General features: G+C 45.8%; 1 protein-coding gene across 2 annotated transcripts in view; it reads left to right on the top strand.

Moving 5' to 3' along the window:
* The window catches only part of rtkna (rhotekin a), a 166,525-nt gene that overhangs the window by 62,660 nt on the left and 87,630 nt on the right, over nucleotides 1–16,235 (top strand). The window contains exon 1 of one of the 2 annotated variants that reach the window (XM_084323529.1): nucleotides 12,745–13,431. The exons of the other annotated variant lie outside the window; for it this stretch is intronic. Within the exon in view, the coding sequence (XP_084179655.1) occupies nucleotides 13,336–13,431 (96 nt within the window). The 5' untranslated portion in view covers nucleotides 12,745–13,335. Of the gene's footprint in view, nucleotides 1–12,744; nucleotides 13,432–16,235 lie in introns of those variants that run through there. 2 annotated transcript variants of the gene reach the window in all.

Below are 16,235 nucleotides of genomic sequence, written 5' to 3'. Positions count from 1 at the left end.
ATTCAGGTTCTGTAGTCCAATCTGATAACTGCAGTTGAATACGATGCGGTTCTTTCCGTTGTGGTGGACCTTGTGGTGGGGCACGTACCAGGACTCAGTCGTCTGGTCTGCCTCTTGGTCGTCGATTTTCTTTATATGGCCAGCCGTGATCAGCTTTTCGATCTCGGCGCGATATATCGTTGCTTGAGGGGGGTCTTTGGCGAGACGCCGCTCGGTGTTCTGTAGATAGCGTTGTGTCACTTCCTTTGATGCGTGCAGGGTGGGCATCCCTTCCCGCCTCAAGAGTGGAGTCGCGTATCGTAGCACTCCGTCGACATCGACCCTCTTAGTCTTCTGCTCGAGAAGAGCTATGTCTTCTGCTCGAGAAGAGCTATGGCGTACTTGTCCTCCTTGGAGCGAACCAGTTTACGTTCGTTCTTGAATGGCAGCGAGTCTAATGTCCATAGTCTCTCAACGTGCTGCAAGAGGGTAGTGTCTTGGTCGCTCACCTTGGTGTAAAGGCAGCGTGTGGACGTTGGTCGGTTGGAAGGCCCGGAGAGAGGGCCTTGGAGCATCCAGCCCAGTCGGGTCTTAACCGCGGCTGGGCAGCCTCTGGGCCCGATGTGGACCGCATCCGTTGGGACGATGAGGTCTGCGTGGTCGGAGCCTATGAGCAGGGTCGGTGTGGCGCCGTCGATGGGCGGTATGGGCAGTCGGCGTAGGTGTGCGTACTTCTCCATCAGCTGTGGGATGGGGTAGTCATAGCGTGACAGACCTATGTCGTGGCTTGTGAACGCCTTGTTGATGCTGTACCGCTTCTCGGGCTGCTCGATCGCTGCTATGGTGAACGAGACGTTTTCACCCTTTATTGTCTTTAAGTCTCGACGAATGGTACGGATTGTCATTGTTTCCTCTGGACCCCGCAGGCCCAACTGGGTCGCGGCGGAAGCGAGGAGGAGAGTCTTCTCCGACCCGTCGTCGAGGACGGCGTAGGTGTCGAGTACCTTGTCCCCGTAGCTGAGGAGCACTCGGACCACCTTGAGGAGCACTCTGGAGCTCCCGCTCTTCGCAGGGTCTATGTAGAGTACTTCTGCTCTCGAGCTGCTTTGTGGGGCGGGTCTCCGTTTGTTGCTCTCGTGTAGGACTTCTAGGTGGGCGCCGTCACACTTGCCGCACCTTTTCTTGAGGCGGCACTCAGCTGCCATGTGGCTGCGCGCGCAGCGGAAGCAGCGGCGGTTCGCTTTAATCCACTGACTCACGTCTTCGGCGGTCAATTTCTTAAATGCGTTGCATTGTGACAGCCAGTGTTCGTTGTCGCAATATTGGCATGCGATCTTCCATTTTCCCTTAGCGGGGGGGGGGGTTATGGCTCTTTTGTCGCGGCACCGACTCGGCCTGGTGCATCACGGTGACGGGGCTGCTGTTGTCTTTAAACCTTCTCGGTCCATCTTTAGTGTTAGAGCCGCCCCACGCGAAGGTGTCGATCCGTAGGCTGCTGACCTCTCTGGCTAGGAAGTCAGCAAGGTCTAGGAGTGATTGTTCTGGGCCGTGGGGGTCACGGTGATCTCTTTACTGCCGAAAACGTGCTTGGCGGGCTGGGGGGAGCTTCTCTAATATCCACTCCACGTTGGAGTTGGCGTACAACTCGTACATCCCCTTCTCTCTTTGTGACCCGAGCATCCCTACCAGGGATTGTACTTTAATGGATAGGTCATCCAGGGCGCGATTGTCTTTAGCTGGGGGGAGACTTTCAATCTCCCGTATCTCCTGAATGACATAGTCCCATGTACGTCCGTAACGCGCGTCAAGGGCCACCAGGGCATCAGAGTAGGGAGTCTTTGAGTTAGAGTATGCCAGCGCTATGTTGTGCGCTCTGGGTACTTTGAGGTGCTTGAGGAGGATGGCATATTTGTAGGACTCGTCCTGTACTCCGGACATAATGGTCTCTAAACACATGCGCAGTTCGGTATACTGCGCTCTGTCTTCACGTGTAAAGTCTGGGAATGTGGGTGTCCCAATGTAAGATGCCATGGATGGCTGTGACACTGATGCGCGTAGGGGGATTGGCCTCCTTGGCGAGTCTCCCCGTACGTGGGGTCGTGGGTTCGTGCTGGGTGGGAACCAGAGGCCGGGCCCCCAGGTACTGCTCCTCGGTGCTGACTGTTGATTAAACTCACCCCTAGAACGGGTTGGGGGTTCGTAATGCAGCGTGTCGGGGCTGAGATCGGGGCTGTACTGTTCCTCCTGGTCCGAGATGGGTTCGTGCGTGTGGGCTTTATGTCCTCCCTCGTCCTCCGCTAGGCTTTGTAGTCGATTGGTTAGTTTCTCGGCGACGTAAGCAGGTTCTTCCCGTTGGCTGGGTCCCGTGTAGATTGGTCGGGGAGGGGAAGGTGCCCTTGACCCTTGTCGTGATGATCTCCGGGAGCTCCGGGTGGAGGAGTGGGGAGTCGCCCTCTGGAGCGCTTGCTCCATCATTTGCGCCTGCAGACGGTCTCGTTCCGCCTCGTGCTGGGCATTGGCTGCGTCGCGCTGTGCCTCGCGTTGTGCATTGGCGCAGTCTCGCTCCATGTTTTCTTCAGCCTGGAGGCGCCTCTCTTCCAGTCTAAAATGTTTACTCTCACTCTCTTGTTGCGCTTGGAGACGTTCTCTTTCCAGTCTAGAATGTTCGCGCTCACTCTGTTGTTGCGCTTGGAGACGTTCTCTTTCCGTTCTGTCCTCGAAGCTAGCCCGATGCAGATCTTCAGGGTAGTTAAATCCAAACGACAATGGTATTAACAATGCTCTTCTCCACGGTACTACGTTTCCACAATTCACTATAATCCACCAACAATGGTTCTACAATATCAAGGTCGTATCTAAGGAGCTACTAGTTATCCGTAACGATACACCGCGGTAGGTTCCACTGCTCACATGTCCAATAGTTCTGCTGCTAGGTTCACCTCGTGTTCTGATACTAATTACGTTAAGTCCACACACACTTGCTAAGGTTCACACTAGTTACTAGGTTCACGCTTCACTTCACGTTAGGTTAGGTCGAACTGCTGCTGCTTGCGCCTTCCACAATATATACTTAGAGTGCTTTCTAGGGCGCAACCGAATCTCTTGTCCGGAATCAATGCGCTGGCCAAGGGCATGTCTCAACTTGTCCGAACTCGTCTTTGAACTTGTCTGGGGGGCGCGACTGTTGGCTCCGCCAGTGCCAAGGGCGTTGTCCAATGAGGAAAGCGAATAATGCTATGATTCAAACGGAGGCTTAAATGGATATAGCTTATATATATAAATAATATACAAGTTATATAAAATAATAAAACGTAGATTCTCAGTGTTAATCTGGCCCTTCACAACACTACCCATACAACTCTGTATTATAGCATACATCAATAGTGCTGTATATACCGTATATACACATTTATATATTTACCGCATATATATATACACACTACAGTATATATATATATATGTCTGAATATACCATATAATCCTTCTATATACCTACTTATACACCTGCATATAACTCTGTATGATAACATGTACAATAATGCTGTACATACTGTATATATATTTATTCTTACCTTACATTTACACTCTCGTTGGAAAACTTATTTTTGTTGTACTGTACTTGTGCTGTATAATGGCAATAAAATATGCTGCGTCCTTTTGATGAGGCTCAATTTTAAATGGTAAAATATGCCTGAATAATCTTCAATGAATAATTGATTGAGGCTGAGAAATGAAAGATTGATAGGACTTAGTGACATGGGGACTTGTATTATTAAATATGCATTTGAATTGGCCATGTCACCCATTAATGCTTATCTAACTGTTATCCACAAAACATTTCCATATTTTCAATTTAGCAACGGTGAAATGACAAATAGCTGCGATTATTAAGGTTTTAGACAGGGCTATATATTAATCTTCTGCCTGGGGGTTGTTTTTTGGTCTTGCTTTCCTGATAAGCAGCGCCATTTGACATGCTTAGTTATAATTCTACCATTTATTATCAAGTCAATGAAAAGAACAAAGCTTTTCATTTTACCCACCCTCCACACCACATGCCTCTTTGATGGTGTTTGTTTATTTATTTTAAAGGGCGTGGAGGCTGCTACAGTAATCTCTCCTATTTTATTTTTGCATTACTGCCAGAGGCAGTAAGCTGGAAATGGTAACAACAGATGAGGTACTCAATAAACTGAGCGCCCTCCAACCTAACAAGGCCACTGGCCATGACAACATCCCCTCCAAATTCCTCAGAGACTCAGCAGCCGCTATCACCCCAATCATCACACACATAATAAACCTCTCCATAAAACAGGGACACGTCCCCAAGGACTTCAAAATTGCGAGGGTGACCCCTCTGCACAAAAAGGGCAGCAAATTAGACCCAGGCAACTACCGCCCTGTTTCTATTCTCACCTCCATCTCGAAAGTCATGGAAAAAATTGTCTACGAACAGGTCGAAAAGTACCTAGCGGAAAAAAATCTAATCTACGAATTCCAATCTGGCTTCAGAACATCCCACTCCACTGACACATGCCTTCTCTATTTGAATGACCACATCAAACAAGAGGTGGACGCGGGCAAATACTGCGGCATTGTCATGCTGGACCTACAAAAGGCCTTCGACACAGTAAATCACTCTATTCTGATTGACAAGCTAAAAGCAATTGGTTTTGATAGTCTATCAGTGAGCTGGATGCAATCCTACCTTGAGGGGAGGGAACAGATGGTGGAGGTAAACGGTACCCTACCCCCCCCCCCCCCCCTCACAGTGAGCTGTGGTGTTCCACAAGGAAGCATACTAGGACCGCTACTGTTCCTAATTTATGCAAATGACATGTCGTCAGCTTGTGACTGCAACTTGTTCCTGTTTGCGGACGACTCAGCCCTGCTGGTCTCTGACAAGAACAAGTTACAGGTTGAAAAAACCCTCAGCTGGGAACTAGGCAGAATCTGCATATGGCTCGCTGATAACAAACTATCAAAACAGAGTCCATTCTCTTCGGTTCAAATAACAAACTCAGCAAGACCGACGGCTTCTCAGTTACAGTGGGTGACAATATTGTCACAAGGAAAGATGAAATTACCTACCTGGGTTCCATCCTAGAGGCTAATCTCTCCTGTGACAAAATGGCATCCAATGTAATAAAAAAAGTCAACCAACGAACTCGATTCTTGTACCGGATCTCCTTTCTGGTAAACAAGAATACCCTGAAGACTCTGGCAGGAGCACTCATTCAAGGGTACATACGACTATGCTTGCACCTCATGGTACCAAAGCACCTCAAAGGCGCTAAAAACAAAATTACAAACATCTCAAAACAAACTGGTCAGACTACTGCTTGACCTTACTCCTAGAACCCACCTCACCCCTGCCCACTTTGACAACCTAGGATGGCTTAGAGTAGACGACAGAGTACAGCAACTTGAAATGGGCCTGGTCTACAAGATACACTACACGACCAAGGTACCCATGTACATGTCAAAATACTTCCCAAAGGTCAGTGAATACCACGATCACAACACCAGAGGGAGCTCCACAAATCATGTTAAACCCAGATTCGGCTCAAATAAGGGACTAAACACGTTTCGCAATTATGCCACATCAATGTGGAACGCCCTACCCAAAGCTGTAAAGGAATGTAGATCACTACCCACCTTCAAAACCTCTCTCAAGGGACACCTACGGGAGACTGCAATTCAAAACTGGCCCCTGTAAATATCCTAACCCAACCCCCTCCAATGTACAGTCATTTACCTAGTATGGTTTTGTCAATAGTCCAATGTACAATTTTGCTTGTTTGTACAGTGCCCCCCCCCCCTCAATTGTACAGTTTTGCTTGTTTATACAGTGTTTCTCCCCCCCCCCCCCCAACCACCTCCAATGTAAATTACCCAGTATGGTTGTCAATATCCCAATGTACCCCACCCCCCCCCCCCCCCCACCCAACCTCCTCCAATCCAATGTACAGTTTCTACGTCAAATGTATATACTCCCTTTTCTTGACTCCTTCTGTATCACAAACAGTACTGTATTTGCAAATCTGGTATGTCATAAATGTATAGATAATAATAACTTTATTTGTATAGCACTTTTCATACAGAGGTTGCAGTTCAAAGTGCTTCACAACAGTAAAAAATACAGGCATAAGCGAGCATAAAAGATAGACGGGTAGAATCACAGTGTTTCACATTAGGATCTAGCATCCCAATAGGCTCTCCGCTTACAGTTTTCAGTAACACAAATAGTAAAAATAGTTTAAAATGATTCAGTTTAAAAATAGTCAAAAGATTATAAAATAGAACGGACATAAAAAATACAGGCATGAGCGAGCATAGCAAGATATGGCAAATCACAGTGTTTCACATTAGGATCTAGCATCTTAATAGGCTCTCTATTCAGTAATACTCCTGTAGTTCATGAACAAATAATCACAGTGTTTCACATTTGGATCTAGCAAATAATAAGAATAAAATGATTCAGTTTAAAAATAGTCATAAATAATCCTGTATGCATCGTTGTTTAGTGTGTATGTGTGTTTATTGTGTTGTGTGTGTGTGTGTGTGTGGTTGTACTTCAGCTACTACTACTCTACAGCTACCACTCCAGGACACAGTTAACCTAGATCTACTCTACTCTACAACTACCACTCCAGGACATAGTTAACCTAGATCTACTACTACTACAGCTACTACTACTCTACAACTACCAGGACACAGTTAACCTAGATCTACAACTACAACGCTACAACTACTACTACTCTACCAGGACACAGTTAACCTAGATCTACTACTACACTCCAGGAACAACGGTTAACCTAGATCTACTCAACTACAACTACAACTACTACTACTCTACCAGGACACAGTTAACCTAGATCTACTACTACTCTACAACTACCAGGACACAGTTAACCTAGATCTACAACTACAACGCTACAACTACTACTACTCTACTCCAGGACACAGTTAACCTAGATCTACTCTACAACTACCACTCCAGGACACAGTTAACCTAGATCTACTACTACTCTACCAGGACACAGTTAACCTAGATCTACAACTACAACGCTACTACAACTCGGTGTGTGTGTGTCTGTGTGTGACTGTGTGTGTGTGTGTGTGTGTGTGTGTGTGTGTGTGTGTATGTCGGTGTGTGTGTCTGTGTGTGTGTGTGTATGTGTGTATGTCGGTGTGTGTGTGTGTTTGTGTGTGATTGTGTGTGTGTGTGTGTGACTGTGTGTGTGTGACTGTGTGTGTGTGCGTCACAACCCGCAGTGTTTCACATTTGGATCTAGCAATAAATAAGAATAGTTTAAAATGATTCAGTTTAAAAATAGTCATCAGTAAGAAGTAACCGACACATGAGTTTGATAGGCAGTGTAAAAGAGTAGGCAGGGTAAGAATAAATACAAGTTGTGTCAGGATATCCCTGATGTTTCCTCTTGCCACTAGGTGGTAGCAGATAACTATCAGTGAAATGCCTGAGCAAAGAGATAGGTTTTAAGCTGTCTTTTAAAGATGTCTAGCGAGTTGGCTTCCCTGATGTTTTGGGGTAGTTTGTTCCATAGTTTTGGGGCATAGTTGATAAAGGCTGCATTACCGATCCTCTTTTGACTGCTTCTGGGAGCCTCTAGTAGTCCAGCAGCTGATGATCGCAGTGTTCTTGCTGGTGTGTAATTTATTAGAGTGTTGGCGATGTAGCTAGGTCCCTGTCCATTTAGAGCTTTGTATGTAAGGAGAAGGACCTTAAAGTCAATTCTAAATGTTACGGGAAGCCAGTGTAAAGCGGCTAGGACTGGACTAATGTGCTCTCTCCTTTTGGTTCTAGTTAGCAGTCGGGCTGCAGAGTTTTGGATTAGCTGAAGCCTCTCTGTGGTTTTCTTGGGGAGACCTGTGAAAAGTGCATTACAGTAGTCTAACCGGCTAGATATGAATGCATGAATTAGCTTCTCAGCATCGTTCTGATTAATAAATGGTCGTACTTTTGCTATATTTCTGAGATGGAAGAACGATGTTTTCGTCACTTTGCTAATATGAGAATTGAAGTTCAGTTCTGAATCTATGATAACCCCAAGACTAGTGACCTCAGATTTGATCCAAGGGGTTAGTCCCCCCAGGTTCTTTATTAATGTTTCTTTTTTAGTTTTGGAGCCGATAATTAGAATTTCAGTTTTGTTCTCGTTTAGTTTCAGGAAGTTCTTACTCATCCATTTATTTATTGACAGTAAGCAGTCTGTAATGGAGCTAATCGCTGTATCATTTGGTTCAGCAGATATGTACAGTTGTGTATCATCCGCATAGCTATGGAAATCTACATTATGTTCTCTGATGATATCACCCAGCGGTAACATGTAAAGGGAGAAGAGTAAAGGACCTAAGCAACTCCCTTGTGCAACTCCATAGTTGTTGTCGTATATATCAGACATGTGATCTCCTAGTTTAACATAGAATTTCCTCCCTCTGATGTATGTTTTAAACCAGCCCAGCACATGGTCTGAGAAACCGACATGGTTTTCAAGACGATCGATTAGAATATCATGATCGATTGTATCAAATGCTGCACTGAGATCCAACAGGATAAGGATGGAGATCTTATTCTCGTCAGAGTTTAGTCTGAGGTCACTGATTATTTTGGTGAGGGCAGTTTCAGTGCTATGATATTTTCTGAATCCTGACTGAAATTCTTCTAAGATGTTGTTTTCTTCAAGAAAGGAATTTATTTGAACTGAAACTATCTTTTCAAGTACTTTACTAATGAATGGTAGGTTGGATATTGGACGATAATTTGCCATTTCATTACTATCCAAGTTAGGTTTTTTTAGTAATGGCTTTACAACTGCTGTTTTAAAGGCATCCGGGAAAATACCAGTCCTAAGGGAAGTGTTTATGATATCTAGCACAGGGCTTGAAACACTATTAAATACCCGTTTGAAGAAAGCTGTAGGTATAGGGTCAATGTCTGAGGTGGAGGAGTTACATTCTGAGACAGTTTTGCAGAGTACATCTAATGTGATGCATGTGAAACTTCTCATGGTTACATTGCACGGTTTGCCGCAATCAACTTTATTTCCATCATGAGTAATGCTGGCCCTGATCAAGGTTATTTTGTTGTTAAAGAATAGTGCAAGTTCTTCACACTTAACCGTTGATGACTGAGGAGGTGTAGGGGCAGTGTTGAGTAGTACATTAATAGTGGAAAAGAGGATTCTGGAGTTTCCAGCATTTTCTGTAATGATTTTAGAGAAGTAATCTTTCCTTGCTAAGCGGATGGTTTTATTATAAGCAGTTAAAGCATCTTTGTATATATCACAGCATATGGTGGTTTTTGTTTTTCTCCATTTTCGCTCCGCTGCACGACATTTCCTTTTTTCTTTGTTGACCGTATTATAGTTTAACCAGGGCGAGGCTCTAGTTTTCTTCTTTTTCGTTTTTAATGGGGCGACAGAATTTAATATAGATGACATTGCATCATTGAGATTTTCTACCATTTCATTTAGAGAGCTGTCATGATTGTGTGGTTCATGTAGTCTGATAAGATCAATGAACTTTGATTCAGCTTTGTCGTTTAGGAGCCTCTTTTTAACTATGATTTCTTTTTTTGTTTTAGTAAGGGTTATTTGAGTATCAAAAAATATACAGTGATGGTCGGAGAGAGGTAATTCAGTTATTGAGATATTTGTTATGCTTAGCCCAGTTGTTGTTATAACTAAGTCTAGTGTATTCCCAAGCCGGTGAGTTGCATTTGTTATATGCTGTATTAGGTCAAAGCTATCCAGTAGATTTTTTAGTTCCATAGTTTTGGAGTCTGTTTTCTTATTAAAATGGATGTTCAGGTCTCCATTTAGGATCACCTTATCATATCCGGTAACACATAGTGAGATCAGTTCAGAGAGCTCCTGTATAAATATTGGTGAGTGTCTAGGCGGGCGGTATATTGTGACAATAATAGTTGATTCTGTTTTTAGTTCAATGGCAAGATATTCCATTGACATGAACTCGCCTAGTTCTGTGATTCTAAACAAGAGTTTTGAGGAGAAGATTGCTGCAACTCCTCCGCCCCTTTTATTTTTTCTGGGTATTTGAAAAAAGTTATAGTCTGGTGGACAAGCTTCTATCATTATTGATGTAGCTGTGTCATTATTTAGCCATGTCTCTACTAGGCAGATGCAATCTAAGTTATTTTCTTTAATCAGATCATTTACTAAGAATGTTTTATTATTCAGTGATCTGACATTTAGGAAAGCTAATTTTATTTGTTGGACTTCTTTAGAGGAGGTCTGCTTTGGTTTGACCGTGATGGCCCTGAGGTTAATAGCAGGTAAACGCATTGGTGGCGTATATTTTTCACCATGCCATTGGCTAGTTATGATTACTTGTATGTTTTTAGAGATGGCATGGTAATTGTGCTATACTGTACCGTACTGACTGCACTGTGCTTTCGGGGACATTTGATCAGACGAGATGGCCTTGTGTGATATGGGGGGGGGGGACGGGGATGGGACGTCTTGTGCTGTACTTCGTGGTGAGATTGTGTCCTTCATGACTATCTCTCGTGCTGGTGTGAGCTTAATATTCTTGGAGGCCATCAAGGCATGACGCATGTTTGCTGATAGGAGCTTTGAACCTAAGCGATTTGGGAAAAAGCCATTTCTTTGAAAACGTTCTGGGTTATTCCAGAAAACATTGAAGTTGTCAATGAATTTCAGGCCGTGTACGAGACATGCAGCCCCTAACCATGAATTAAAATTTAGGAGTCGACTGAATGCTTCCTGTCCTCTGCGAAAGCATGCAATTGGTCCACTGATGGACACATCAGTGTTTGTGTACACAGACTGATGTTTGTCTAGTGTGTTCATTAAACGTGTGAAATCGTCTTTCAAAGTCTCTGTGCCAGTCTTCTTTCGCAGGATGTCAAACGATCCAGAGTGAATGACAATTTTTGTTATTCCTTGTCTGATTAGTGTTGGAAGTTTTTCGGCTAGCTCTTTCACAGTTGTATTGTCTAGACAGATATTTTCTGTGTTTGCCATCTCCACATACCTTGTTATGGAATCTCCAATCAGTATGCAGTCTATTTTCTGTGTGAGGTTAGCATTTTTCTTTCCAACAGTTTTGGGGCCGTTTGTTTTTGGGCTAGGCCTAGTCTGCTGGTTCTTTCCACAGTCCTGTGGCCTTGGTGGAGCCTCGTTAGCCTTCATGTTAACGCTGGTCCCGTACCTTCGGCGTTGGCTACCGCGACGTTCTCGGCGCATGATAGTCTCTTCGCTGTTAGCCGTTCGCTCGGTCTGGGTCGTGTTTGCCAGCCGTGTCGCTAGTGGCTCTGTTTTCCTCGTCGTCTCGTCGTTAGCGTGTGCTTCGTTAGCATTAGCGTGAGCTCCGGCATGCCAGCTGTTTGCTTCGCTAGTGTTAGCGTGAGCTCCGGTATTCTTGCTATTAGCGTCGTTAGCGTGAGCTCCGTTACGCTCGCTGTTTTCTTCGTTAGCGTTGTTAGCTACGCTTCTATGTCTCTTTGCCTTGGGTGTTGATATGCGTGTTTCCGAGAGTAGGTTGAAACTATTTCCTGGCGGTACCGGGGGTGAGGTCCTGGATCGTTTATTTCTCCTTTTATCCTTGTCGGTGATCCACTGCTTTGGTCTAGCTCCTTGGTTGTGCCAAGGACCGTCTTTTGGGTGGTGCTGTTCTGTAGTTACTAGCAAAGGCCAGTTCTCAATCATGGTATTGTTGGCTATATTTGTAGTAGCTTCATAAAGAGAGTCAATGAGTTGCTCATCCTGCTGTATTTGGTACAGGGTAGAAACCCGAGCCTCCAGCTCTACAATCCTCTTTCTCATCTCCAAGCAATTAGTACATTCTGTGGGAGAGCCGAGTCCCGGCATCTTCCTTTATTTCTTTTCAGGTTAGGCTAAGCTGAAGCTAAGCTAGGTACTTAGCTGGTGGTGGTGGTGGTGGTGATGATGATGATGATGGTGGTGGTGGTGGTGATGGTGGTGGTGGTGATGGTGGCACGGGGCAGTTCCGTTGCCCTGGAGCTGTGCTATTACTCACACTGTCGTCTTCCGTCTCGTTAAAACTCAAAATAACAAGGAAAACCTTCCTCGTCTTTCATAAATATCCTTGCCTTCCGACATAGTCCTTGTCAGTGTGTAGCTGATAAGACGGCTCGCTATTCCTCCCACGGAGAATCTTGCTACTCCTTTCGACTGTGGTAAAAAATCTGAATAGATAAGAAGATTCACAGTTCTGGAGAAGTACCATAGGAATTGGGAGTTAACGTACAGAGTAATTAAAGTTGAAAGGGCTGTAAGAAATCATTATAATAGCGATAGGCAAAAGCAGCGGAGCGGAGCGACAGTAAAAAGCAGCTTGCTTTGCTGAAGCAGGAAGTGTAGCTAGATGTAGCAGTACTGACTATCTGTATGTCATGTATGTCATATATGTCCTGATGAATTGAAAATGGGGGACCCTGATGTAAACAAGACGAAAGTCTTTCTCTGGTCTGCATCCCCTTAACAATTGTGTGTATTGAGCTGTACTGTATTGTACCCATTCTGCAATCTGTTAATAAAGTTTTCAATCAATCAATCAAAAAGGCGTGTGTTGCAGCCAGGGGTTAATTTAGCGCGAGGTCCCGCGCCTCCTCCCCGGGTGAGTTGGGAGTGTAGAGGGGAGGGAGGGGGGGGGCACACAGTGCAGTAGTTGTGCCGATCACTCCCGCGGAGGCGATGCCCTTTTGTGGAGAGAGAGGTCTTGTCAGTTGTCACACACAGCGGACAGACGGCGTTCACAATTGGGACACAGGGACACAAAGAGGAACATCGCACGCAGAAAAGGACCATTCTCTCCCCCCACTACTACTGCTGCTGCCGCCATCGAGGCGGTTGACTGTGGGCGTCTGAGGAGACCTTTGTTGGCTGGAGAGGAACAGTAGGGAAGGAGAATACGCGCAGTGAACCAGTCCCGGTGTGGATCTCTATGAACAGGGTTCTTACTGTAGCCTCAGCCCTGTGCTGTCAGAGTAGAGACGCGCACTTTCTCTCTGCCCCTGTCAGGACAGGCGCGCCTGTTCGTGCGCCTTTGGAGACGAACTTGTTTTGAATGCATATAAGTATCCCTTTTACGCATCGTTTTGGATACTTCTTTTTTTATCAAACCACCTCCCGGGGGATTTATTTCAGAACTACAAACTACTTTGCTTTTGTTTTTTCACCTGTCATTATGTAGCCCACTTTCTCGCCGCGTACACACACGTTGGATTGGAGTTACTTCGAGCGCTTTACATTTGCGACTGTATCGTCAACTTATTAAAAGTGGACCTTTTTAAAAATTAAATTGCGGCTACGTCTTTGAAAAAGGATGCCAATGGATAAATTCGCAAGCATGGAAGAGAAACTGTGGATATTGGAGGACCTCAACATGATGTACATTCGTCAGATTGCTCTCAGTTTACAGGTAATATTGCCAGAGGACCCACCAGATCAACAGCATGTTCCTCTCTCTCTACCATAACTCATCGTCGTGACCACACTGACACACACACGCATGCATGCACTGACACACACACACACACACTGACAGCTGTTGTTGTTGTTGTTGTTGTTGTTGTTTGTTTGTTTCTTATTCCAGCTGTGGCCGTGAAGGTGCTAACTCTTGTCACCCTCTCACCCAGAGCTGTGGGACTGTGTGAGTGGGTGACATGGAGGAAAACCATAGGGTGGTAGTAGTGGAGGCTTGCAGTGTTTTGCTGGGTGGACTTGGTGTGTAACAACAGATAGTTGTCAGGCTACAGTATATTACTCTTTAACTCAGGGAGATCGTTTCAGTTATTTGAGTTAAACAGCACAGTATAACCCCCACCCCTTAACCAAGTGCAGTAGGTGAGTTAGTCAGCTGAGTGAGTTCACAGCTGCTCTGTGTGTGAGCTGGTGTGAAGTTTAAAGGGGGGCAGTTGAGGAATCTTTCTATGTGGCAGACAGTCAAGCTACCTGACCCCATGGTGTGGCCTGCCGCCTGTCCCTCTACAGATGGCAAAGCTCTCACTGACAGCAAAACAGAACACAACACCGCGCATGCCATATCTCTCTCTCTCTCTCTCTCTCTCTCTCTCTCTCTCTCTCTCTCTGTCTCTGTCTCTGTCTCTGTCTCTCTCTTTCTCCCCTTCTCCCCCTCTCTCTTTCTCCCCCTTTCTCGTTGTCCCTCTCTATGCCTCTCTGTCCCTCTTTCTCCTTGTCCCTCTCTCTGCCCTTGTCTCTCTCTCTGTCCCTCTTTCTCGTTGTCCCTCTCTCTGCCCTTGTCTCTCTCTCTGTCCCTCTTTCTCCTTGTCTCTCTCAATTTCAATTTCAAATCAAAGGGGCTTTATTGACATGGGAAACATATGTTTACATTGCCAAAGCCAGTGTTAAAATAAAATAAAAGAAGCAAAACAATGAAACGGAGGAATCAGAAGAAATCTGTACAGTACTGAAGGAATCTTTTGTGTGATTGACGGTCTTTATGGTGGTTGTATTCCGGCATTGGACGCCCTTTTCTTGTCACAGCAACGCACAAATCTAGCTGCTGTGTTTGCACATTGTTGTATTTCTCCCAGTAGGTATGGGAGTTTTGAGTTATTTGCCCTCTCTCTGCCCTTCTCTCTTTATGCCCATCTTCTCTCTGCCCTCTCTCTGTCTCTCTCTCTCCCCCCCCCCTCTCTCTCTCTCTCTCTCTCTCTCTCTCTCTCTCTCTCTCTCTCTCTCTCTCTCTCTCTCTCTCTCTCTCTCTCTCTCTCTCACACACATCTAGGTTCACACATATGTCTACAATCCACAGCTGCACATATGGGAATCATAACTCCCTACGGGAGAACGTTTTGTGTGTGTGTTTGTGAGAGCCAAACAGTCATCGCTACTTTCCACGAGTTCAAATGTACATAAATATGAACAATGTGATCATTCTGAACAAATTCAAACGACAAAAGCATCAAACGAAGTTCACTCTCTTTCAGTGAACTCCTCCTGTAGAGGAAATAGCTGACGTTTCTCAGAGCATCTCTGTCCTGAGCAGAGAGAGGGAACGGAAGACACATGGTTGGAAAACACGCGGGGATATCAAAGGGGGAATTCTAATGGACTCTATTCTCTGGCTCCTTTATAAAAAGGCGATGTTGGCTCTGCGCTGTGCAGCTGTTGTGTGTTAGGGGCGTGAGGGGCGGGGGGGGACGTCTGTCTGCATCTCTCCGGCATTCCAGCCCGACGCCTCCCTGCCTCTACGGGGCTCCGGTGAGCAGGACTGTGGAGAGGAGGAGATGCACCACACTGGCACCGGTAGCGGTCTGGCATCGCGGCTCCGCTCTTCATCATTCTGTGTGTTGCCAAGTTCTCTACACCGGGAGCCAGGTGGTCTTTCTGGCTTTTTGTTTTTAATCACATTGTGGCTGAGGCAGCTGTGTTGTACACACACACACACACACACACACACACACACACACACACACAAACACACAAACACACAGAAACAATATTTACCGGTCCCCAGCTTTGTGGGGTTGATGTTGTGATCCCCAGTACTTTCTTGCACCACAAAGTACAACCCCCCCCCCCCCCGTTGCTCCCATCATGCAGATTCCCAACAGATGGAACCCCTGAACGGAGCGCTCCTCTCCTGCGTTCTAGAACAGAATGGAGGAGAACTGATGTTCCCCCTGGGGCACCCCCCCCCCCCCCCCCCCCCCCCCCCACCAGTCATAACTCAACCATCAGTCCATCAGCCCTGACGAGTCCTCTGCACTCAGCAGTCAATCAGTCACTTAGCAGCTTAATAAACCCTCTCACACAGAGCACCCATTCACACACGGACATGTCTACCGGTGCCTCAAACGGAGAAACAGACAGAGAAACAGCGCGTGAGCGAGCCTGAGTGATTATCGAATCTAAGGATGGGGTGGGAGTGGGAGTGGTGTGTATAGTTGGCCTGTCTGTCCGTGGCACCGAGGGCTGATTCAGGCTAGACTGAGTGCACTTTTTTTAAATGTCTGTTGTGTGTTTTTGTAAACAGTTTTACGTGAACAAGTCAAGAATGTGTGCAAATTGAGTTAGAACTGTGCACTGCATGCACAACAAGTACTGCATGCATAGACAAACACACACACACACACAAACTTATTCAATCTCTCTCTATCTCTCTCTCTCTCCCTCTCTCTCCCTCCTACCCCCCGCCTCTTCTTTTATCCCTCCATCTCCACCTCCCTGCCTGGGTGGGTTGGTGAAACTGGGATTCTT

The sequence above is a fragment of the Notolepis coatsorum genome (assembly GCF_963971535.1).
Source record: "Notolepis coatsorum genome assembly, chromosome: 10".
Classification (NCBI taxonomy): Eukaryota; Metazoa; Chordata; class Actinopteri; order Aulopiformes; family Paralepididae; genus Notolepis; species Notolepis coatsorum.
The sequence above is the reverse complement of the archived record's forward strand: the minus strand, read 5'-3'. Positions and strand labels throughout refer to the sequence as shown.